The 25,704-nt window shown below is 48.3% G+C and overlaps 1 protein-coding gene across 1 annotated transcript in view; it reads right to left on the minus strand.

The window, feature by feature from the left end:
- nup155 (nucleoporin 155) overlaps window positions 1-25,704 on the minus strand; it is a 425,601-nt gene that overhangs the window by 357,020 nt on the left and 42,877 nt on the right. The window contains exons 5-9 of the mRNA XM_078215282.1: window positions 21,820-21,890; window positions 19,315-19,407; window positions 14,636-14,802; window positions 14,103-14,208; window positions 2,658-2,731 (exon numbers count right to left, since the gene is read on the minus strand). Of these exons, the coding sequence (XP_078071408.1) occupies window positions 2,658-2,731; window positions 14,103-14,208; window positions 14,636-14,802; window positions 19,315-19,407; window positions 21,820-21,890 (511 nt within the window). The remainder of the gene's footprint in view (window positions 1-2,657; window positions 2,732-14,102; window positions 14,209-14,635; window positions 14,803-19,314; window positions 19,408-21,819; window positions 21,891-25,704) is intronic.

Here is a 25,704-nt window from a genome sequence, read left to right on the forward strand (position 1 = left end):
GTAACACAGTGAGCGGGTGTCGCTGTAACACAGTGAACGGGTGTCGCTGTAACACAGTGAACGGGTGTCGCTGTAACACAGTGAACGGGTGTCGCTGTAACACAGTGAGCGGGTGTCGCTGTAACACAGTGAGCGGGTGTCGCTGTAACACAGTGAACGGGTGTCGCTGTAACACAGTGAGCGGGTGTCGCTGTAACACAGTGAACGGGTGTCGCTGCAACACAGTGAGCGGGTGTCACTGTAACACAGTGAACGGGTGTCGCTGCAACACAGTGAACGGGTGTCGCTGTAACAGTGAGCGGGTGTCACTGTAACACAGTGAACGGGTGTCGCTGTAACACAGTGAGCGGGTGTCGCTGCAACACAGTGAACGGGTGTCGCTGCAACACAGTGAACGGGTGTCGCTGCAACACAGTGAACGGGTGTCGCTGCAACACAGTGAACGGCTGTGGCTGTAACACAGTGAGCGGGTGTCGCTGTAACACAGTGAGCGGGTGTCGCTGTAACACAGTGAACGGGTGTCGCTGTAACAGTGAACGGCTGTGGCTGTAACACAGTGAGCGGGTGTCGCTGTAACACAGTGAGCGGGGTGTCGCTGTAACACAGTGAACGGGTGTCGCTGTAACACAGTGAGCGGGTGTCGCTGTAACAGTGAACGGGTGTCGCTGTAACACAGTGAGCGGGTGTCGCTGTAACAGTGAGCGGGTGTCGCTGTAACACAGTGAGCGGGTGTCGCTGTAACACAGTGAGCGGGTGTCGCTGAAACACAGTGAGCGGGTGTCGCTGTAACACAGTGAGCGGGTGTCGCTGTAACACAGTGAACGGGTGTCGCTGTAACACAGTGAGCGGGTGTCGCTGTAACACAGTGAGCGGGTGTCGCTGTAACACAGTGAGCGGGTGTCGCTGTAACACAGTGAACGGGTGTGGCTGTAACACAGTGAACGGGTGTCGCTGCAACACAGTGAACGGGTGTCGCTGTAACACAGTGAACGGGTGTCGCTGTAACACAGTGAGCGGGTGTCGCTGTAACACACTGAACGGCTGTGGCTGTAACACAGTGAACGGGTGTCGCTGTAACACAGTGAGCGGGTGTCGCTGTAACACAGTGAGCGGGTGTCGCTGTAACACAGTGAGCGGGTGTCGCTGTAACACAGTGAACGGGTGTCGCTGTAACACAGTGAGCGGGTGTCGCTGTAACACAGTGAGCGGGTGTCGCTGTAACACAGTGAGCGGGTGTCGCTGTAACACAGTGAACGGGTGTCGCTGTAACACAGTGAGCGGGTGTCGCTGTAACACAGTGAACGGGTGTCGCTGTAACACAGTGAACGGGTGTCGCTGTAACACAGTGAGCGGGTGTCGCTGTAACACAGTGAGCGGGTGTCGCTGTAACACAGTGAGCGGGTGTCGCTGCAACACAGTGAGCGAGTGTCGCTGTAACACAGTGAACGGGTGTCGCTGTAACACAGTGAACGGGTGTCGCTGTAACACAGTGAGCGGGTGTCGCTGTAACACAGTGAGCGGGTGTCGCTGTAACACAGTGAGCGGGTGTCGCTGTAACACAGTGAGCGGGTGTCGCTGTAACACAGTGAACGGGTGTCGCTGTAACACAGTGAGCGGGTGTCGCTGTAACACAGTGAACGGGTGTCGCTGTAACACAGTGAGCGGCTGTGGCTGTAACACAGTGAGCGGGTGTCGCTGTAACACAGTGAGCGGGTGTCGCTGTAACACAGTGAACGGGTGTCGCTGTAACACTGAGCGGGTGTCGCTGTAACAGTGAGCGGGTGTCGCTGTAACAGTGAACGGGTGTCGCTGCAACACAGTGAACGGGTGTCGCTGTAACACAGTGAATGGGCGTCAGTGTCGCTGTAACACAGTGAACGGGTGTCGCTGCAACACAGTGAGCGGGTGTCGCTGTAACACAGTGAACGGGTGTCGCTGTAACACAGTGAGCGGGTGTCGCTGTAACACAGTGAACGGGTGTCGCTGTAACACAGTGAGCGGGTGTCGCTGTAACACAGTGAACGGGTGTCGCTGTAACACAGTGAGCGGGTGTCGCTGTAACACAGTGAGCGGGTGTCGCTGTAACACAGTGAACGGGTGTCGCTGTAACACAGTGAGCGGGTGTCGCTGTAACACAGTGAGCGGGTGTCGCTGTTAAACAGTGAGCGGGTGTCGCTGTAACACAGTGAACGGGTGTCGCTGTAACACAGTGAATGGGCGTCAGTGTCGCTGTAACACAGTGAATGGGCGTCAGTGTCGCTGTAACACAGTGAATGGGCGTCAGTGTCGCTGTAACACAGTGAACGGGTGTCGCTGTAACACAGTGAGCGGGTGTCGCTGTAACACAGTGAACGGGTGTCGCTGTAACACAGTGAGCGGGTGTCGCTGTAACACAGTGAGCGGGTGTCGCTGTAACACAGTGAGCGGGTGTCGCTGTAACACAGTGAATGGGCGTCAGTGTCGCTGTAACACAGTGAATGGGCGTCAGTGTCGCTGTAACACAGTGAACGGGTGTCGCTGTAACACAGTGAATGGGCGTCAGTGTCGCTGTAATACTGAACAGATGTCAGTGTCGCTGTAACACAGTGAACGGGTATCAGTGACACTGTAACAGGTATTAGTGACACTCTAACACCAAACACAGATCATGGTCCTACCTGCAGCACTCCTTTTTCTGAGCGTGTGTACAAAACTTTTCGGGAGTTATCAATGGCAATCTGAACTATTGGATCTGCAAAAAAGGGAAACAGTTACAAATGGAAAGGAAAATATACAGGAAGTTGAAAGTTGAAAAGAATAAAACCAGACGAGACATCCAGCTTCGACCTAGCCAACGGGAATGACAACGACACATCCAACCCTGTCAATCTTACCAACCTCCCCCCTTACTCTCATCTGGGGCTTGGAGCAAAATTGGGAGAGCTATCTCACAGGCCAGCCAAGCAACAGCCTGACAGAATCATACTTAGCAAATCACCCCTCACAGATAATGTCTTATACAACACCACCATCCTTAGTGTTCATCTTCACCTCACTGACACCTTTGTGTCACATTTTCAAGTGATACTGTACATAGGTTTATTGATGAAAAGTCAATTTGAATGCTTCAGCGTGATTTGGATAGGCTGCGTGTGTGTGCATAGGCATGGCAGATGAAGTATAATGTGGATAAATATCCACTTTGGCAGCAATAATAGGAAGACAGATTATTATTTGAATGGGTGTAAATTGAGAGAGGTGAATACTCAACGAGAGCTTGGAGTCCTTGTGTATCAGCTGCTGAAACTAAGTGCACAGGTACAGCAGGCAGTAAAGGCGGCAAATGGTAATGTTGGCCTTCAGAGCGAGAGGATTTGAGTATAGGGATTGGGATGTTTTGCTGCAATTGTATAGGGCAATGGTGAGGCCACACCTGGAGTATGTGTGCAGTTTTGGTGACTTTATCTTGGGAAGGATGTCCTTGCTATAGAGGGAGTACAGCAAAGGTTTACCAGGCTGATTCCTGGAATGGCAGGTTTGTCAAATGAAGACAGACTAAATCGGTTAGGATTATATTTATTGGAGTTTAGAAGAGTGAGAGGGGATCTCATGGAAGCTTATAAAATTCTAACAGGGTTAGACTGGGTAAATTCAGAAAGGATGTTCCCGATAGGGCAGCAGGGTGGCACAGTGGTTAGCACTGCTCCCTCAGTGCCAGGGACCCAGGTTCAATTCCGGCCTCAAGTCACTGCCTTGTGGAGTTTGCACATTCTCCCCGTGTCTGCATGAGTTCCGTCCGGGTGCTCCGGTTTCCTCCGACATGCCAAAGACGTACGGGTTAGGTTAATTGCCCATGCTAAATTGCCTGTTAGTGTCAGGGAGATTAGCAGGGTAAATACGTGTGGTTACAGAGATAGAGCCTGGGTGAGAGTGTTGTCGGTGCAAACTCTATGAGCCAAATGGCCTCCTTCTGCACTGTAGGGAATTCTATGATGATTCTATGATAATGGGAGGGAAATTGAGGATCTGATTAAACCAGGGAAATTGAGGATCTGATTAAAATGAAAAGGGAGGCGTACGTTAAGTCCAGGCAACTAAAAACAGGTGGAGCTCTGGAGGAATACAGAGAGAGTAGGAAAGATCTCAAACGGGGAGTTAGAAGGGCAAAAAGAGGGCACGAGATGTTCTTGGCAGGCAGGATTAAGGAGAATCCTAAGGCATTCTATTCATACGTTAGGAACAAAAGAGTTGTCAGGGAGAAAATCGGACCTCTCAGGGACAAAGGAGGGGAATTATGCTTAGAACCCAAGGGAATAGGGGAGATCCTAAATGAATACTTTGCATCGGTATTCACGAAGGAGAGGGGCGTGTTAACCGGGAGTGTCTCGGAGGGAGGTGTTGACCCGTTAGAGAAAATCTCCATTACAAGAGAGGAAGTGTTAGGTTTTTTTAGGGAACATTAAAACTGACAAAGCCCCAGGGCCTGATGGCATCTATCCTCGACTGCTCAGGGAGACGAGAGGTGAAATTGCTGGGCCTCTGACGGAAATCTTTGTCGCTTCTTTGGACACGGGTGAGGTCCCTGAGGATTGGAGGATAGCGAATGTGGTCCCGTTGTTTAAGAAGGGTAGCAGGGATAACCCAGGAAATTATAGGCCGGTGAGCTTGACGTCCGTGGTAGGGAAGTTGTTGGAGAGGATTCTTAGAGACAGGATGTATGTGCATTTAGAATGGAACAATCTCATTAGTGACAGACAGCATGGTTTTGTGAGAGGGAGGTCGTGCCTTACAAATTTGGTGGAGTTTTTTGAGGAAGTGACAAAAACGGTTGATGAAGGAAGGGCCGTGGATGTCGTCGATATGGATTTCAGTAAGGCATTTGAAAAGTCCCACATGGCAGGTTGGTTAAGAAGGTTAAGGCTCATGGAATACAAGGAGAAGTGGCTAGATGGGTGGAGAACTGGCTTGGCCATAGGAGACAGAGGGTAGTGGTCGAAGGGTCTTTTTCCGGCTGGAGGTCTGCGACCAGTGGTGTTCCGCAGGGCTCTGTACTGGGACCTCTGCTATTTGTGATATATATAAATGATTTGGAAGAAGGTGTAACTGGTGTAATCAGCAAGTTTGCGGATGACACGAAGATGGCTGGAATTGCGGATAGCCAAGAGCATTGTCGGGCAATACAGCAGGATATAGATAGGCTGGAAAATTGGACGGAGAGGTGGCAGATGGAATTTAATCCGGATAAATGCGAAGTGATGCATTTTGGAAGAAATAATGTAGGGAGGAGTTATACAATAAATGGCAGAGTCATCAGGAGTATAGAAACACAGAGGGACCTAGGTGTGCAAGTCCACAAATCCTTGAAGGTGGCAACACAGGTGGAGAAGGTGGTGAAGAAGGCATATGGTATGCTTGCCTTTATAGGACGGGGTATAGAGTATAAAAGCTGGAGTCTGATGATGCAGCTGTATAGAACGCTGGTTAGGCCACATTTGGAGTACTGCGTCCAGTTCTGGTCGCCACACTACCAGAAGGACGTGGAGGCATTAGAGAGAGTGCAGAGAAGGTTTACCAGGATGTTGCCTGGTATGGAGGGTCTTAGCTATGAGGAGAGATTGGGTAGACTGGGGTTGTTCTCCTTGGAAAGACGGAGAATGAGGGGAGATCTAATAGAGGTATACAAGATTATGAAGGGTATAGATAGGGTGAACAGTGGGAAGCTTTATCCCAGGTCGGAGGTGACGATCACGAGGGGTCACGGGCTCAAGCTGAGAGGGGCGAAGTATAACTCAGACATCAGAGGGACGTTTTTTACACAGAGGGTGGTGGGGGCCTGGAATGCGCTGCCAAGTAGGGTGGTGGAGGCAGGCACGCTGACGTCGTTTAAGACTTACCTGGATAGTCACATGAGCAGCCTGGGAATGGAGGGATACAAACGATTGGTCTAGTTGGACCAAGGAGCGGCACGGGCTTGGAGGGCCGAAGGGCCTGTTTCCTGTGCTGTACTGTTCTTTGTTCTTTGAGTGTCCAGAACTGCGGGGTCATAGTTTGAGGATAAGGGGTAACCCTGAGTCAGGTCTCGCTGACGAAGGGGCAATGTATCATGGTCGGTCCACCTGATTCGCATGTCTTTAGACTGTGTGGGGGGGTGGGGGGGTGCGCGCGCGCCGGGGGTGGGTGCGCGCACACAGCTGCGGAGGGTGGGGGGGGGTGCGCAGATGCGGGGAGAATGTGCAAACTCCACGCAGTGGCCCAAGGCCGGGAGTCGAGCCCAGTCCCTGGCGCTGTGGGGTAGCAGTGCTAACCACTGTGCCGCCCCTTGATGATGAAGAATTTCCTCAGCAGAGGGTGGTGAAACTGTGGAACTCATTACCTCAGAGGACTGTGGAGGCCTGGTCATTGAGTGTCTTTAAGGCAAGATAGATAAGTTCTTGATCAATAAGGGGATCTAGCGTTATGGTGAGAAGGCAGGAGAATGGGGATGAGAATCATATCAACCACGATTGAATGGCGGAGCAGAATCGGTGGGCTGTATGGCCTAATTCTGCTCCCATATCCTATGGTCCACCCTTTTAGAACTGAAGTGAGGAGAAATTTCTTCACCCATTGGGGGGTAAGCGTGTGGAGTTGACTACATAGAAAGTAGTTGAGGCCAAAACATTCTGCGATTTCAAGAAGAATTTCGATATAGCTCTTGGGGCTAAAGAGATCAAGGTATATGGGGTGATCAGGATACTGAATTTGTTTATCAGCCATGGTTATAATGAATGACGTAGCAGGCTCAAAGGGCCGAATGGCCTACTCAAAGAACAATACAGCACAGGAACAAGCCCTTCAGCCCACCAAGTCTGATCATGTTGTCCTACCTACACCAACGGCAAATATCCCTCTCCACCGCACCTGTTCATGTGTCTATCCAGATAAGCCTTAAATGTAGCTAACGTATCTGCTTCAACCATCTCACTTGGCAGTACATGCTAGGCTTCCACCAGCGTCTGTGTAAAAAAAACCTTCCCCGCGCATCTCCACTGAACCTTTCCCCCTCCCTTTACCTTGAACTTATGCCCCCTTGTAATTGTCATTTCTGCCCTGGGAAAAAGCTTTCAACTGTTCACCTTACCAATGCCCCTCATAATTTTATAAACTTCCATCACATCACCACTCAAAAATCTTTCCAGGGAGAACAATTCCAGTTTGTTCAATCTCTCCTCGTAGCTAATACCCTCCATACCACATAACATTTGTGGGTTATCCACATTTGGAATATAGTTTTCAATTCTGGTACCACACTACCAGAAAGATGTGGAGGCTTCGGAGAGGGTACAGAAAAGGTTTACCAGGATGTTGCCGCAAATCCAAATCATTTATATATATGACAAATAACAGGAGCATAGGTTTAAGGTGCGAGGGGCAAGGTTTAAAGGAGATGTACGAGGCAAGTTTGTTTTTACACAGAGGGTGGTGGGTGCCTGGAACTCGCTGCCGGGTAGGCAGTGGAAGCAGATACGATAATTTTTAAGGGGCATCTTAACAAATACATGAAAAGGATGGGAAAAGAGGGACATGGTCCCCAGAAGGGTAGGGGGTTTTACTTCAGTCAGGTAGCATGGTCGGTGCAGGCCTGGAGGGCCGAAGAGCCTGTTCCTGTGCTGTAATTTTGTTTGTTATTCATACGTTAGGAACAAAAGGGTTGTCAGGGAAAAAATCGGACCTCTCAGGGACAAAAGTGGGGAATAATGCTTGGAGCCCAAAGAAGTAGGGGAGATCCTAAATGAATACTTTGCGTCAGTATTCACAAAGGAGAGGGATGTGTTGACTGGGAGTGTCTCGGAGGGGAGTGTTGAACCGTTGGAGAAAATCTCCATTACAAAGGAGGAAGTGTTAAGTTTGTTAGAGAATATAAAGACTGACAAATCCCCAGGGCCTGATGGAATATATCCAAGGCTGCTCGGGGAGACGAGAGATGAAATCGCTGGGCCTCTGACGCAAATCTTTGTCTTGTCACTGCACGCAGGTGAGGTTCCAGAGGATTGGAGGATAGCTAATGTGGTCCCGTTATTTAAGAAGGGTAGGGAGGATAACCCGGGTAATTATAGGCCGGTGAGCTTGACGTCCGTGGTGGGGAAGTTGTTGGAGAAGATTTTTAGAGATAGGATGTATGCGCATTTAGAAAGGAATAAACTCATTCACGATAGTCAGCATGGTTTTGTGAGGGGGAGGTCATGCCTCACTAACCTGGTGAAGCTTTTTGAAGAAGTGACCAGAATGGTTGATGAGGGAAGGGCCGTGGATGTCGTCTATCTGGACTTTAGTAAAGCGTTTGACAAAGTCCCTCATGGTAGGCTGGTGAAAAAGGTTGGATCTCATGGGATAAAGGGGGAGGTGGCTAGATGGGTGGAGAACTGGCTTGGCCACAGAAGACAGAGGGTGGTAGTGGAAGGGTCTTTTTCCAGCTGGATGCCTGTGACTAGCGGTGTTCCGCAGGGCTCTGTATTGGGACCTCTGCTGTTTGTGATTTATATAAATGATCTGGAAGAAGGTGTAACTGGGGTGATCAGTAAGTTTGTGGACGACACAAAATTGGCAGGACTTGCAGATAGTGAGGAGCATTGTCAGAGGCTACAGAAGGATATAGATAGGCTGGAAATTTGGGCAAAGAAATGGCAGATGGAGTTCAATCCTGATAAATGCGAAGTGATGCATTTTGGTAGAAATAATGTAGGGAGGAGCTATACGATAAATGGCAGAACCATAAAGGGTGTAGATACGCAGAGGGACCTGGGTGTGCAAGTCCACAGATCCTTGAAGGTGACGTCACAGGTGGAGAAGGTGGTGAAGAAGGCATATGGCATGCTTGCCTTTATAGGACGGGGCATAGAGTATAAAAGTTGGGGTCTGATGTTGCAGATGTATAGAACGTTGGTTCGGCCGCATTTGGAATACTGCGTCCAGTTCTGGTCGCCACACTACCAGAAGGACGTGGAGGCTTTGGAGAGAGTACAGAGGAGGTTTACCAGGATGTTGCCTGGTATGGAGGGGCTTAGTTATGAGGAGAGATTGGGTAAACTGGGGTTGTTCTCCCTGGAAAGACGGAGGATGAGGGGAGACTTAATAGAGGTGTATAAAATTATGAAAGGCATAGATAGGGTGAACGGTGGGAAGCTTTTCCCCAGGTCGGTGGTGACGTTCACGAGGGGTCATAGGTTCAAGGTGAAGGTGGGGAGGTTTAATACAGATATCAGAAGGACATATTTTACACAGAGGGTTGTGGGGGCCTGGAATGTGCTGCCAGGCAAGGTGGTGGAGGCGGACACACTGGGAACATTTAAGACTTATCTAGATAGCCACATGAACGGAGTGGGAATGGAGGGATACAAAAGAATGGTGTAGTTTGGACCAGGGAGCGGCACGGGCTTGGAGGGCCGAAGGGCCTGTTCCTGTGCTGTATTGTTCTTTGTTCTTTTGTAGGTCCCAGCACTGATCCCTGCAGATGCTAGTTAAGCATCTCCATTTGGAAAAAGATCCTTCCATCTTTTATGGCCAAGCCAGTTCTGAATCCATCAAGCTACTTCATCCTTGATCCCATATAATTTAATCTTTTGTAACAATCTACCATGGGGGACCTTGCTTCTAATTACTCTTGCCCAGATGGTATCTAAATTTGTCAGTGCATCACTGAAGCCTTTGGACTTGTAAACGGAATGTGTTTGTCACAGAATACTTGCTGTGGGACTTCTGTCAGGTAGCATTTGTCAGGAGACAGGGTTTGTAATAAGAGCACGTGCTAGTAAGGACATTACCAGCTGATGGATACTTATCACAGGTTGAGGGGGCTGCCCAGAATTGAGCTTAGTTAATGACATTAGTATTCCCAAGTGATTGAAGTAAATGCCCGCCACCCAGACCGATCGCAGACTCCCTCCCTCCCCACTGATTGTGGCCCCACTGCCCTCCCGTCCACCGATAGCTGCAGAGTGGCCCTCCTTCCCCCACTGGCCCCGCCCCATCACTGCCCAATGAGCAATGCCCAGGTGTCAGTCTGGCACTGCCCAAGGAGCACCCTCTCTTGCCCTTGGCCTCCCTGGAGGGCCTCAAGTTCCACCGACGAGACCAAGTCGATAACTTTCCATTCATGGGGTGGAGATGCCGGCATTGGACTGGGGTGTGAATACTAAGAAGTCTCACAACACCAGGTGATGAAGGAGCAGCACTCCGAAAGCTCATGATTCCAAATAAACCTGTTGGACTTTAATCTGGTGTTGTGAGACTTCTTACTGTGCCCGTTGGGGAGCATGTCTATTCCACGCCGGCGAGGTCATAAAGGCAGCCGAGCATGGATGATTGAGCGCCGGGCTCGCTAATGACATGTAAATGCTTCTTTGAATAAATTAACCTGCCTGTCGCCCATTTCTGGTAAGAGGCTGACCGCACCGGAAATCCGGCGCTCGTAAAAGGTGGCATCAAGATAGATAAGTCGCCGGGTCCAGATGGGATGAACCCCAGGTTACGGTGGGAGACGAGGGAAGAGATTGCAGAGCCTTTGGCGATGATCTTTGCGTCGTTGATGGAGACGGGAGAGGTGCCGGAGGATCGGAGGATTGCGGATGTGGTTCCTATTTTCAAGAAGGGGAATTGGGATAGCCCAGGAAATTACCGACCAGTGAGTCTAACCTCAGTGGTTGGTAAGCTGATGGAGAAGATCCTGAGGGACAAGATTTATGAGCATTTAAAGAGGTTTAGTATGCTCAAGAATACTCAGCATGGCTTTGTCAAAGGCAGATCGTGGCTTACGAGCCTGGTGGAGTTCTTCGAAAATGTGACTAAACACATTGACGAAGGGAAGGCGGTAGATGTGGTTTATATGTATTTTAGGAAGGCATTCGATAAGGTCCCCCATGCAAGGCTTCTAGAAAAAGTGAGGGGGCATGGGATCCAAGGTGCTGCTGCCCTGTGGATCCAGAACTGTCTTGCCCAAAGGACGTGGAGATGCCGGCGTTGGACTGGGGTGAACACAGTAAGAAGTCTCACAACACCAGGTTAAAGTCCAACAGGTTTATTTGGTATCAAATACCATAAGCTTTCGGAGCAGTGCTCCTTCGTTAGATGGAGTGGAAATGTGCTCTCATACAGTGCACAGAGACACAAAATCAAGTTGCAGAATACTGATTAGAATGAGAATCCTACAGCCAGCCAGGTCTTAAAGGTACAGACAATGTGGGTGGAGGAACATTAAACACAGGTTAAAGAGATGTGTATTGTCTCCAGACAGAACAGCTAGTGAGATTCTGCAAGCCCAGGAGGCAAGCTGTGGGGGTTACTGATAATGTGACATAAATCCAACATCCCGGTTCAGGCCGTCCTCATGTGTGCGGAACTTGGCTATCAGTTTCTGCTCAGCGACTCTGCGCTGTCGTGGGTCGTGAAGGCCGCCCAAAGGAGGCAGAGAGTGTGTCTCGATGGGTCTTTTTCTAAATGGAGGTCGGTCACCAGTGGTGTGCCACAGGGGTCTGTTCTGGGACCCTTGCTGTTTGTCATTTTCATAAATGACCTGGATGAGGAAGTGGAGGGATGGGTTGGTAAGTTTGCCGACGACACAAAGGTTGGTAGGGTTGTGGATAGTCTGGAGGGATGTCAGAAATCATAGAAGAAATCATAGAAACCCTACAGTACAGAAAGAGGCCATTCGGCCCATCGAGTCTGCACCGACCACAATCCCACCCAGGCCCCACATCCATATCCCTACATATTTACCCGCTAATCCCTCCAACCTACGCATCTCAGGACACTAAGGGGCAATTTAGCATGGCCAATCAACCTAACCCGCACATCTTTGGACTGTGGGAGGAAACCGGAGCACCCGGAGGAAACCCACGCAGACACGAGGAGAATGTGCAAACTCCACACAGACAGTGACCCAAGCCAGGAATCGAACCCAGGTCCCTGGAGCTGTGAAGCAGCAGTGCTAACCACTGTGCTACCGTGCCGCCCCAAAGTTACAGAGGGACACAGATAGGATGCAAGACTGGGCGGAGAAGTGGCAGATGGACTTCAACCCAGATAAATGCGTAGATATTGCACATTGGAAGGACAACAAAGAAGAACGTACAGGGTAAATGGTAGGACTCTGAAGAGTGCAGTTGAACAGAGGGATCTGGGAATACAGGTACAGAGTTTCCTAAAAGTGACGTCACAGGTGGATAGGGTCATAAAGAGTGCCTTTGGTACATTGGCCTTTATAAATCGGAGTATCGAGTATAAAAGTTGGAGTGTTATGGTAAGGTTATATAAGGCATTGGTGAGGCCAAATTTGGAGTATTGTGTACAGTTTTGGTCACCTAGTTACAGGAAGCATGTAAATAAGGTTGAAAGAGTGCAGAGAAGGTTCACAAGGATGTTGCCGGGACTTGAGAAGCTGAGTTACAGAGATTGAATAGGTTGGGACTTTATTCCCTGGAGCGTAGAAGATTGAGGGGAGATTTGATAGAGGTGTATAAGATTTTGATGGGTATAGATAAGAGTGAATGCAAGCAGTCTTTTTCCGCCGAGGCAAGGGGAGAAAAAAACCACAGGGCATGGGTTAAGGGTGAAAGGAGAAAAGTTTAAAGAGAATATTAGGGGGGGCTTCTTCACGCAGAGAGTGGTGGGAGTGTGGAATGAGCTGCCGGATAAAGTGGTAAATGCTTTTAACATTTAAGAAAAACTTGGACGGGTTCATGGATGAGAGGGGTGTGGAGGGATATGGTCCAAATGGCCTCTTTTTGTGCTCTGAGCATTCACTGTCTCTATGATTCTAACAGTACTGTACTTAACCAGATGTTCAAGAAGGCAGCTGGCACAACCTTCACAACAGCAATCAGGGATGGACAATAAATGCTTACCCTCCCTGTGAACAAGTACATACTTGTGACCAGCGGTGTGCCTCAGGGATCAATGCTGGGTCCACTGTTATTTGTCACTTATATTAATGATTTGGATGAGAATATAGGAGGCATGGTTAGTAAGTTTGCAGATGACACCAAGATTGGTGGCATAGTGGACAGTGAAGAAAGTTATCTCCGATGGCAACAGAATCTTGATCAATTGGGCCAGTGGGCTGACGAATGGCAGATGGAGTTTAATTTAGACAAATGCAAGCTGATGCATTTTGATAGATTGAACCAGGCCAGGGCTTACTCAGTTAATGGTAGGGCATTGGGGAGAGTTACAGAACAAAGAGATCTAGGGGTACATGTTCATAGCCCCTTGAAAGTGGAGTCACAGGTGGACAGAGTGGTGAAGAAGGCATTCGGCATGCTTGGTTTCATAGGTCAGAACATTGAATATAGGAATTGGGACGTCTTGTTGAAGTTGCACAAGACATTGGTAAGGCCACACTTGGAATACTGCAGAATGCAGTTCTGATCACCCTATTATAGAAAGGATATTATTAAACTAGAAAGGGTGCAGAAAAGATTTACTAGGATGCTACCGGGACTTGATGGTTTGAATTATAAGGAGAGGCTGGATAGACTGGGACATTTTTCTCTGAAGCGTAGGAGGCCGAGGGGTGATCTTATAGAGGTCTATAAAATGAGGGGCATAGATCAGCTAGATAGTCGATATCTTTTCCCAAAGGTAGGGGAGTCTAAGACTAGAGGGCATAGGTTTAAGGTGAGAGGGGAGAGATACAAAAGTGTCCAGAGGGGCAATTGTTTCACACAGTGAGTGGTGAGTGTCTGGAACAAGCTGCCAGAGGTAGTAGTAGAGGTGGGTACAATTTTGTCTTTTAAAAAGCATTTAGATAGTTACATGGATAAGATAGGTATAGAGGGATATGGGCCAAATGCGGGCAATTGGGATTAGCTTAGGGGTTTAATAAAAAGGGCGGCATGGACAAGTTGGGCCGAAGGGCCTGTTTCCATGCTGTAAACCTCTATGACAACCAGCAGTTCCAATGGGTGAGACATTCTCCCTGATCAATACTGTTTGATCGATGGTGCTAATTTGCTCCACCTAATTTGCAAATCAAAGCAAATTGTGGCTGGCTTGACATTCGGCACAGAGAGGTGCTGAAGCCGAAAATCAGGTTGCGTGGAAATTGCAGCCACTTCCATTAACCACACTGAGCTTTTCATTTCACTTACCGTCTTCCGAAAAGGTGAATTGCAGAAACGAGGGGACAAGGAAGGAAAGAGAGCTCTTTGAGTGATTTATTTTCCGACATCGTTGGCTAAACCAACCAGCATCAGCCTGGAAATGTAAGCAAATGCAAAAAAATAATGAAGGAAATCAAATGGTTAAGCAAAAGGAATTCAAAGTTCTCAATGTTAACCACTCTTAGCATCTGCCCACCAAACACAGGTCCTGCTCAACAACCTCACCATCCAACAACACAGCACACCGAGCTGCATACTTGTATACTAATGCATGTGACAATAATAAATATCGCCCCCCAAGCCCCACATACTGCGCCCACACGCCTTGCAGTCACTTCACACACCCTGCCATCAAATTCCGTCTCCTCGCAAACACCACACGGCCATGCTATGCCAATATCTCGCCGCACACGCACACACCTGCCATGCACGCATTGTCCCAGCACACGACCATCTCAATATCCCATGCCTAATGAAATGCAATGCAGCAAACAAAAGAAAGTAGGGAGAAATAAAATTACCTGATAGGCAACTTCATACAAACAGCCATCTTTTCCAGCCAGGAATATACGGCCAGTATCTGTGGCAGTGACTGCTAGTAAATAGGTATTGTCGGTGGGGATGGAGTAGAGGGGGTCAGGCAGCAGTTGCATCCCTCCGCACACACTGTCATTCAGGATTCCCAGCCCTTGGGACAAGAGCAAGAGAATCAGTAAAACCTGCCTACATCGACAACAGCTGGCCCTTTAACAGTTACCACCAACTCTGCTCATTCAGACTGATGATTCATGGCAAATTGGCAGCTACTGATAGACAAAACGTTCAGCAAGCCCTACAGTCAAAAGGGAAAACTTCTGCTGAGCTTTTGTTCCCACCTCTCACAGCAGCCCCTGGACACAACATCTTTCCCACAAATTGAGGCCTGTACCTTTTGAAACATAGGGCTGGCCATTAAGCATCCCTCCCACCATATCCATATGTGTTTTGCCACTCAACATCATAGTTGATCTGCCCCCATATACTCACCATTCCCTCAATGCAGAAGTCCATCAATCTCAAAATTTAACGGTTGATCGAGCACCAATTGCCATTTGTGGGTTCCAAACTTTTACCAACGTTTGTGGGGAGAAATGTTTCCTAATTTCACTCTTGAAAGGTCCAACTCCAAAATTTATTTACTATCACCTAGTCTGAGACGCACCATTCAAACAAAATAATTTCTCTGTTCCCCTTTCAATCTTTTCCACATCCTTCCTATAGTGAGGCGACCAGAACTAAGCACAGTACTCCAAGTGGGGTCTGACGAGGGTCTTATATAGCTGCATCATTATCCCCCGACTCCTAAACTCAATCCCTCGATTGATAAAGGCCAGCACACCATACGCCTTTTTAATATTATTATAGCAAGTCGGGGAACACTTCATCAGTCACGGGCATTCAGCCTCTGATCTTCAGATAAGCGTTCTCCAAGGCGGCCTTCACAACACATAACAACGCAGAATCGCTGAGCAGAAACTGATAGCCAAGTTCCGCGCACATGAGGACGGCCTCAACCGGGATGTTGTGTTCATGTCACACAACCTGTCACCCCCACGACTTGCCTGGGCTTGCAAAATCTCACTAACTGTCCCGGCTGGGGACAATGCACATCTCTTTAACTTGTGCTTAACCCTCTCTCCACTCACATTAGAACATAGAACACGACAGCGCAGTACAGGCCCTTTGGCCCTCGACGTTGCGCCGACCAGTGAAACCAATCTAAAGTCCATCTAACCTACACGATTCCAATATCATCCATATGTTTATCCAATGACCATTTAAATGCCCTTAATGTTGGCGAGTCCACTACTGCTGCAGGCAGGGCATTCCACGCCCTTACTACCCACTGAGTAAAGAACCTACCTCTAACATCTGTCCTATATCTCTCACCCCTCAATTTAAAGCTATGTCCCCTCGTGCTAGCCAACACCATCCGAGGAAAAAGGCTCTCACTATCCACCCTATCTAATCCTCTGATCATCTTGTATGCCTCTATTAAGTCACCTCTTAACCTTCTTCTCTCTAACGAAAACAACCTCCAATCTCTCAGCCTTTCCTCATAAGACCTTTCCACCATACCAGGCAACATCCTAGTAAATCTCTGCACCCTTTCCAATGCATCCACATCCTTCCTATAATGCGGCGACCAGAACTGTACACAATACTCCAAGTGCGGCCGCACCAGAGTTTTGTACAGCTGCAACATGACCTCCTGGCTCCGAAACTCAATCCCTCTTGGATATGTCAGGAGATACTGGATAGGTGCAGGAAAAATAGGGTTGTTGTAGTGGGAGACTTCAATTTCCCTGGTATAGACTGGAAATCGCTGAGAGCAGGGACTCTGAATGGGGAGGAATTTGTAAAATGCGTACAGGAGGGTTCTTTGGAACAATATGTAGATAGCCCGACTAGAGAGGGGGCTATACTGGACCTCGTACTGGGGAATGAGCCCGGTCAGGTCTTCAAAGTTTTGGTAGGGGAACATGTGGCAAATAGTGACCACAATTCTGTTAGCTTTAGGATAGTGATGGAAAAGGATGAGTGGTGTCCCAAGGGTAAGGTGTTGGATTAGGGGAAGGCTAACTTTAGTGGGATTACATAAGAACATAAGAAATAGGAGCAGGAGTAGGCCATCTAGCCCCTCGAGCCTGCCCCGCCATTCAATAAGATCATGGCTGATCTGACGTGGATCAGTACCACTTACCCGCCTGATCCCCATAACCCTTAATTCCCTTACCGATCAGGAATCCATCCATCCGCACTTTAAACATATTCAGCGAGGTAGCCTCCACCACCTCAGTGGGCAGAGAATTCCAGAGATTCACCACCCTGTGGGAGAAGAAGTTCCTCCTCAACTCTGTCTTAAACCGACCCCCCTTTTATTTTGAGGCTGTGTCCTCTAGTTTTAACTTCCTTACTAAGTGGAAAGAATCTCTCCGCCTCCACCCTATCCAGCCCCCGCATTATCTTATAAGTCTCCATAAGATCCCCCCTCATCCTTCTAAACTCCAACGAGTACAAACCCAATCTCCTCAGCCTCTCCTCATAATCCAAACCCCTCATCTCCGGTATCAACCTGGTGAACCTTCTCTGCACTCCCTCCAATGCCAATATATCCTTCCTCATATAAGGGGACCAATACTGCACACAGTATTCCAGCTGCGGCCTCACCAATGCCCTGTACAGGTGCATCAAGACATCCCTGCTTTTATATTCTATCCCCCTCGCAATATAGGCCAACATCCCATTTGCCTTCTTGATCACCTGTTGTACCTGCAGACTGGGCTTTTGCGTCTCATGCACAAGGACCCCCAGGTCCCTTTGCACGGTAGCATGTTTTAATTTGTTTCCATTGAGATAGTAATCCCATTTGTTATTATTTCCTCCAAAGTGTATAACCTCGCATTTATCAACGTTATACTCCATTTGCCATATCCTCGCCCACTCACTCAGCCTGTCCAAATCTCTCTGCATATGGCATGCTTGCCTTTATTGGACGGGGCATAGAATATAAAAGTTGGCATATGATGTTGCAGCTGTATAGAACGATGGTTAGGCCACATTTGGAATACTGCATCCAGTTCTGGTCGCCACACTACCTGAAGGACGTGGAGGCTTTGGAGAGAGTACAGAGGAGGTCTACCAGGATGTTGCCTGGTATGGAGGTGCTTAGTTATGAGGAGAGATTGGGTAAACTGGGGTTGTTCTCCCTGGAAAGACGGAGGATGAGGGGAGACTTAATAGAGGTGTATAAAATTATGAAAGGCATAGATAGGGTGAACGGTGGGAAGCTTTTCCCCAGGTCGGTGGTGACGTTCACGAGGGGTCATAGGTTCAAGGTGAAGCGGGGGAGGTTTAACACAGATGTCAGAAGGACATATTTTACACAGAGGGTGGTGGGGGCCTGGAATGCGCTGCCAGGCAAGGTGGTGGAGGCGGACACACTGGGAACGTTTAAGACTTATCTAGATAGCAACATGAACGGAGTGGGAATGGAGGGATACAAAAGAATGGTCTAGTTTGGACCAGGGAGCGGCACGGGCTTGGAGGGCCGCAGGGCCTGTTCCTGTGCTGTATTGTTCTTTGTTCAGAGTACAGAAAAGGTTTACCAGTATGTTGCCTGGTATGGGGGGGTCTTCGCTATGAGGAGAGATTGGGTAAACTGGGGTTGTTCTCCCTGGAAAGACGGAGGATGAGGGGCGACCTAATAGAGGTGTATAAAATTATGAAGGGCATAGATAGAGTGAACAGTGGGAAGTTTTTTCCCAGGTCGGAGGTGACGAACACAAGGGGTCACGGGTTCAAGGTGAGGGGGGGCAAGGTTCAACACAGATGTCAGGGGGACGTATTTTACACAGAGGGTGGTGGGGGCCTGAAATGCACTGCCAAGCAAGGTGATTGAGGCGGACACGCTGGGATCGTTTAAGACGTATCTGGATAGCCACATGAACAGACTGGAAATAGAGGGATACAAACGAATGGTCTAGTTGGGCACATGAGTGGCGCAGGCTTGGAGGGCCCAAGGGTCTGTTCCTGTGCTGTATTGTTCTTTGTTCTTTATTGAACAGTTTAGGCCTATAATCTCTGGAATTTAGAAGAATGAGGGGAGATCAAATTGAGGTATACAAGATAGTAAAAGGAATGGATAAAGTAGACGTGGAGCGGATGCTTCCTCTTGTGGGGCATTCTAGGACAAGAGGTCGTAGTCTTAGGATAAGGGGTAGTAAATTTAAAAGAGAGCTGAGAAACTACTTCTCGCAAAGGGTTATGAATCTGTGGAATTTGCTGTCCCAAAGTGCGGTGGATGCTGGGACAGTGAGTAAATTTGAGGAGCTAGACAGATTTTTAATTGGTAATGGGTTGAAGGATTATGGGGAGAAGGCAGGAAATTAAGGATGAGGAACTTATCAGCCATGATCGAAAGGCAGAGCGGACTCGATGGACCGAATGGCCTAATTCTGCTCCTATCTCTTATGAACATTTTCATACGCATTTAATTCCATCTGCCATGGGTCTATCCTTTTAAAGTCTATCACTGTGCTCACAGTTAACAATACTTCCAAGCCTTGGATGATGCAAAGAATAAGGTTTACCCCACTGTATTCTAATCCTCTAGATATAAAGGCCAATTGTCAATTGAGATTTAGATCATTTTCAGCACCTGTCTGAGAGTTGGTGAAGCTGACACCCAAGATCACAATGTCAACAGGTGTGGTCAATACAAGCAGCTGTCGGATGTGAGGCTGGAAGATCCCTGCAAACACAAATTGGATTCTTATTAAATCGTTGACCAGGTGAAATGAACATAAAGCCAAAGTGAGACATGGCCCATCTCTGGTGTTTTAAACAAACACACCCACCACTCACCCTGCAGATTTACAGCATCACTCAATTCCTCAAACCACATTCATTTCTCTCACTGCCCTTATCACAAGCAGCAGTGTCCAGCCACTGATGTCACACTCTGTCCCAAACAAGTATCCAGTCCATGGACCTGTCACAGTCTCTGTCCCGAGCAGTAGTGTCCAGTCCATGGACCTGTCACAGTCTCTGTCCCGAGCAGTAGTGTCCAGTCCATGGACCTGTCACAGTCTCTGTCCCGAGCAGTAGTGTCCAGTCTCAGGATACAGGGCAGACCATTTAGAACGGAGATGAGGAGACATTTCTTCACCCAAAGAGTGATGAGCTTGTGGAATTCATTACCACAGGAAGTACTTCATGCCAAAACATTGAATGTACTCAAGAGGCGGCTGGATATAGCACTTGGGGCGAATGGGATCAAAGGTTATGGGGAGAAAGCAGGATTAGGCTATTGAGTTGGACGATCAGCCATGATTGTGATGAATGGCAGAGCAGGCTCGAAGGGCCAAATGGCCTCCTCCTGCTTCTGTCTTCTAAGTTTCTATGTCCATTGATGTCACACTCTGCAAGTATCCAGTCCATCAATCAGTCACAGTCTCTGTCCCGAACAAGTTGCTAGCCCATCGATCTGTCAGAGTCTCTGTCTGGGGGTCATGCTAAATTGCCCCTTAGTGTCCAAAGATGTGAAGGTTAGGTAGATTAGTAAATGCGCGGGGTTACGGGGATAGGACGGGAGGGTTGGCCTGGGTAAGATGCACTTTCGGAGAGTCAGTGTAGCCTCAGTGGGCCGAATGGCCTCCTTCTACACAGTAAGGATTCTGTAGGACTAAAAGCAATGGATGTCCTAGATAGAGGAAAGTGCAGGAGGGTAGTTAAAAAAAATTAATTGTGTGAAATGGGACCATGAAAAAACAAAACAGAGGAAAATCCCAAGGTGTTTTGTAAGTATATTAAGTGCAAGAGGGTAAATAGGAGAATGAGGGGTGACCGTATTGGGGTTTATAAAATCATGAGGGGTATAGATAGGATGAATGCACACAGTCTTTTTCCCTGGGAAGGGGAAAAGTAAAGGGCACAGGATTAAGGTGAGAGGGGAAAGATTTTAAAGGGACCTGAGGGACAACTTCTTCACGCAGAGGGTAGTGCGTATGTGCAATGAACTGCCAGAGAAAGTGGTTGAGGCAGGTACAATAGCAACATTTAAAAAGTATTTGGATAAATGCATGGATGGGAGAGGATGAGAGGGATAAGGCCAAATTGGGGCGAGCTGGGAGGGCACCATGGTCAGCATGGACCGGTTGGGCCGAAGCGCCTGTTTCCGTGCTGTATTGCTCTATGACGCTAACTAGGGAAAGAGTTGGACCCATTCGGGATCAAAGCGGATTTCGAGGGCATTTGATGAGACTTTTTCCGCCCAGAAAAATGTTCTTTAGGGAAGGAAATCTGCTATCTTTAGCTGGTCTGGCCGACATGTGAATCCAGACCCACAGCAATATGGGTGACTCTCAACTGCCCTCCAAGGGCAACTCGGGATGGGCAATAAATGCTGGCCAGCCAGCGACACCCATGTCCCACGAATGAATAAAAAAAGTGTGTTGGGAATCTGGGACTCACTGCCTTGAAGGGTGGTAGAACCGGCAACCGTCAACACTTAAGCATTTTGATGAGCACTTGAAATGCCATAAGACATAAGGCTACAGACCAAGTGCTGGAAAATGGCTTTAGGATAGGAGTTTAATGGTTGTTGCAGACACGCTGAGCCAAAGGGCCACTTTCTGTGCTGTAAAGCTCTACGACTTGAAAGAGGGATGCACATTTAATAATGAAACCAGAGTGCAACACTCACAGTCCAGTGCTCAAATGTGAAAGATGCAAAAAACCAACTCTGACTCCAGTCATCTGGTTGCTCTCGATGGTTTTAAGTTTAAATATATTTATTAGTGTCACAAATGGCTTACATTAATACTGCAATGAAGTTACTGTGAAAATCCCCTAGTCGCCACACTCCGGCGCCTGTTCGGGTACACGGAGGGAGAATTTAGCATGGCCAATGCATCTATCCAGCATGTCTTTTGGACTGTGGGAGGAAACTGGAGCACCCGGAGGAAACCCACGCAGACATGGGGAGGACGTGCAGACTCTACACAGTCAGCCAAGGCTGGAATCGAATCCGGATCCCTGGCGCTGTGAGGCAGCAGTGCTAACCACTGTGCCACTGTGGACTGGGAGTCAATAAGCAGCTCTGAAGTGCAACCTAGTGTCTGGCCCTGCCCCTCAGAAACTGGAGTTGGAAAGAGCTACTTACCTGTTCTAGGTTTTACCAGTCCCACTGACAGAATTGTTTCACTCAGTCCATCAAAATATGCCAAATCGCCCCTGAAAAATGAAGCCATGAATGAACAGAGGAGATTTCACAGTACCGTCTGAGGCCATTCAGCCCAACAGGTGAATGCAGATATAAAAACAAAAAATGCTGAATAAACTCAGCAGCTCTGGTAGCCTCTGTGGAGAGAGAAGCAGAGTTAACATTTCAAGTCCTCAGAGAGGGTTAGAGATCGGGCAGAGGAGGTGGGACGTATTAGGTCAGCAGTAGGTCAGAGCTGAGGAGAGATTGATAAATATACCATACCAACAAGATAAAGGGGGTGTTAAAAAGCTTATGGACTGAACAAGTGCTAATAGTGGCATAAAGGTGAGACAGCAGAAGGTGTTATGTCAGAGAAGAAAGGTCAGTGCTCAGTGAAAGCAACAAGTGACAGGTGGCCCAATGGAGGAGGTGTGGTTGGAAATTTTGTATGGGACAACACAAAAGAGGGTCAATACAGAGAGGCAAGTGCACAGTCTAAGGTCTATGTTGAGCCTAGAGGGCTGTAACATAAATTGAAGAGGTGCAAGGTTTTTTACACAGAGGGTGGTGGGTGCCTGGAACTCGCTGCCGGGCGAAGTAGTGGAAGCAGATACAATAGTGATTTTTAAGAGGCAACTGGACAAATACATGAATAGGATGGGAATAGAGGGATATGGTCTATGGAAGGGTAGGGGGTTTTAGTTCAGTCGGGCAGCATGGTTGGTGCAGGCTTGGAGGGCCAAAGGGCCTGTTCCTGTGCTGTAATTGTCTTTGTTCTTTGTGTTGCTTTTCCAGTTTGCGTTGGGCTTCAGTGGAGCATCACAGCAGGCCGAGGATGGACATGTGGGTCGAGAGCAAGATGCCGGGTTGAAATGGCAAACGACCCGAAGTTTGGGTCGTGCTCACGAGTTGAGCGAAGGTGTTCCGCAAAGCAGGCGTTCAAGTTCAGTGCTACAAGGAAGGGTTTAAACTAGATTGGCAGGGGGAGGAGGGATCCTCAGCAGCAGGGAAGCAAATGAGGGGCTGGAAGGGGATGAAGTACTCAGCAACGGCAAGCTGAATAGACATGATAGGCAGGAGCGGGGGAAACCTGTTGGATTAAATCTATTTCAATGCAATAGGGCTGACAGGTAAGGCTGATGAACTCAGGGCATGGGTAGATACATGGGACTGGGATATTATAGCAATTACTGAAACGTGGCTAAAGGAGGGACAGGACTAGCAGCTTAATGTTCCAGTGTACAGGGGCTTTAGGCGGGACAGAAGTGGAGGAAAGAGAGGAGGGGGAGTTGCATATTTGATTAAGGGGAGCATCACGGCAGTAGTCAGATGAAATAACCGAAGGATCGTCCAGCAAGGATTTGTGGGTGGAATTAAAAAATAAGGAGGTGGATGGTGACCTTATTGGGGTTGTACTATAGGCCGCCAAATAGTCAACGGGAATTAGAAGAACAAATATGCAGGGAGATTGGGGAGACTTGCACAAGTAATAGGGTTGTCATAGTAGTGGATTTTGATTTTCCTAACATAGACTGGGACTATCATAGAGTTCAGGGCTTAGATGGGGTGGAATTTGTTAAGTGTGTTCAGGAAAGTTTCCTCAGGTAGCATGTGGAGGGTCCTACTCGGGAAAGGGCAAAACTTGAACCACTCTTGGGAAATAGGGCTGGACAAGTGACTGAGGTGATGGTGGGGGAGCACTTTGGGACCAGTGACCATCGTTCTATGAATTTTTAAATAGTTATGGAAAGGGATAGAACTGGTCTACAGGTGCAAGTTCTAAATTGGGGCAAGGCAAATTTTGATGGAATTAGATAGCAACTTGCAAGAGTAGTTTGTTTGAGGGCAGAGGCACCTCCGGCAAGTGGGAGACTTTTAAAAGTGAAATAGCTAGAGTTGAGGATCTATATGTTCCTGTTAGGGTGAAGGGCAACGCTGGCAGGAGTAGGGAACCCTGGATGACAAAATATATTGAGGTTTTGGACAGGAAAAAGGAGGAGGCAGAGCTCAGGTACAAGCAGCTGGAATCAAGGGATTCCCAGGAGGTGTACAGGGGATAGAGGAGTATACTCAAGAAGGAAATTAGGAGGGCAAAAAGGGGGCATGAGGAGCTTTGGCTCAGAGGATTAAGATGAATCCAAAGGGATTCTTTAAGCATATTAAAGGAAAAAGAATAACGAGAGAATAGGACCCCTCAAGGACCCAAGTGGACACACACGTATGGAACCGCAGGAGATGGTCGAGGTTCTCAATGAATATTTCTCCTCTGTGTTTACCATGGAGAAAGACATGAAGGCTTGGGAACCTGGGAAAGTTAGTGGCGATATATTGGGGACAGTTCTCATTACAGTAGAGGAGGTGATAGACGTATTAAAATGTATGAAGGTGTATAAATCTCCTGGCCCTGACCAGGTATATCCAAGAACACTGCGTGAGGCTGGAGAAGAAATTGCAGGAGCCCTGGCTGAGGTATTTGCGATGTGGAGATGCCGGCGTTGGACTGGGGTGAACACAGTAAGAGTTTTAACAACACCAGGTTAAAGTCCAACAGGTGTATTTGGTAGCAAATACCATACATGATATTTGCATCATCGTTAGCCACGGGTGAGGTACCAGAAGACTGGAGGGTAGCAAATGTTGTACCTGTATTTAAGAAGGGCTGCAAAGAAAAACCTGCGAATTATAGACCGGTAAGCTTAACATCTGTGGTGGGTAAGTTACCAGAGAGGATTCTGAGATAAGATATTCCGGGCGGCACGGTAGTACAGTGGTTAGCACTGCTGCTTCACAGCTCCAGGGGCCTGGGTTCGATTCCTGGCTTGGGTCACTGTCTGTGTGGAGTTTGCACATTCTCCTCGTGTCTGCGTGGGTTTCCTCCGGGTGCTCCGGTTTCCTCCCACAGTCCAAAGATGTGTGGGTTAGGTTGATTGGCCATGCTAAAATTGCCCCTTAGTGTCCCGAGATGCGTAGGTTAGACGGATTAGCGGGTAAAATATGTAGGGATATGGGGGTAGGGCCTGGGTGGGATTGTGATCGGTGGAGACTCGATGGGCCAAATGGCCTCTTTCTGCACTGTAGGGTTTCGATGATTCATATACAGGCATTTGGAAAGACAGGGTTTGATTAGGAGAAGTCAGCACGGCTTTGTGCATAGGAGAACATGCCTTACAAATTTATTAGAGTTCTTTGAAGAAGTGACCAGGAAGGCTGATGAGGGCAGGGCGGTAGACGTAGTCTATATGGACTTCAGTAAGGCCTTTTTAAAAAAATTCATTCTTGGGACATGGGCGTTGCTGGCTAATTGCCCTCGAGAAGGTGGTGGTGAGCTGCCTTCTTGAATCGCTGCAGTCCGTGTTCTGTGGCTTAACCCACAATGCCGTTCGGGAGGGAACTCCAGAATCTTGACCCAGCAACTGCGAAGGAACGGCGATATATTTCCAAGTCAGGATGGTTAGTGGCTTGGAGGGGAACTTGCAGGTGGTGGTGTTCCCATTTACCTGCTGCCTTGTCCTTCTCGATGGAAAGTGCTGTCTAAGGATCTTTGGTGAATTGCTGCAGTGCATCTTGCAGATAGTACACACTGCTGCTACTGAGCGTTGGTGGTGGAGGGATTGAATGTTTGTTAATGTGTTGCCAATCAAGCAGGCTGCTTTGTCCTGAATGGTGTCAAGCTTCCTCAGTGCTGTTGGAGCTGCACCCATCCAGGCAAGTGGGTGGGTATTCCATCACACACCTGATTTGTGCCTTGTAGATGGTGGGTAGGCTTTGATGAAGTTCCACATGGTAGGCTGCTCTGGAAGGTTAGGTCACATTGATAGATCATTAGATCACATTAGATCATTG

Source organism: Mustelus asterias, chromosome 6 (assembly GCF_964213995.1).
Source record: "Mustelus asterias chromosome 6, sMusAst1.hap1.1, whole genome shotgun sequence".
NCBI classification, from domain to species: domain Eukaryota; kingdom Metazoa; phylum Chordata; class Chondrichthyes; order Carcharhiniformes; family Triakidae; genus Mustelus; species Mustelus asterias.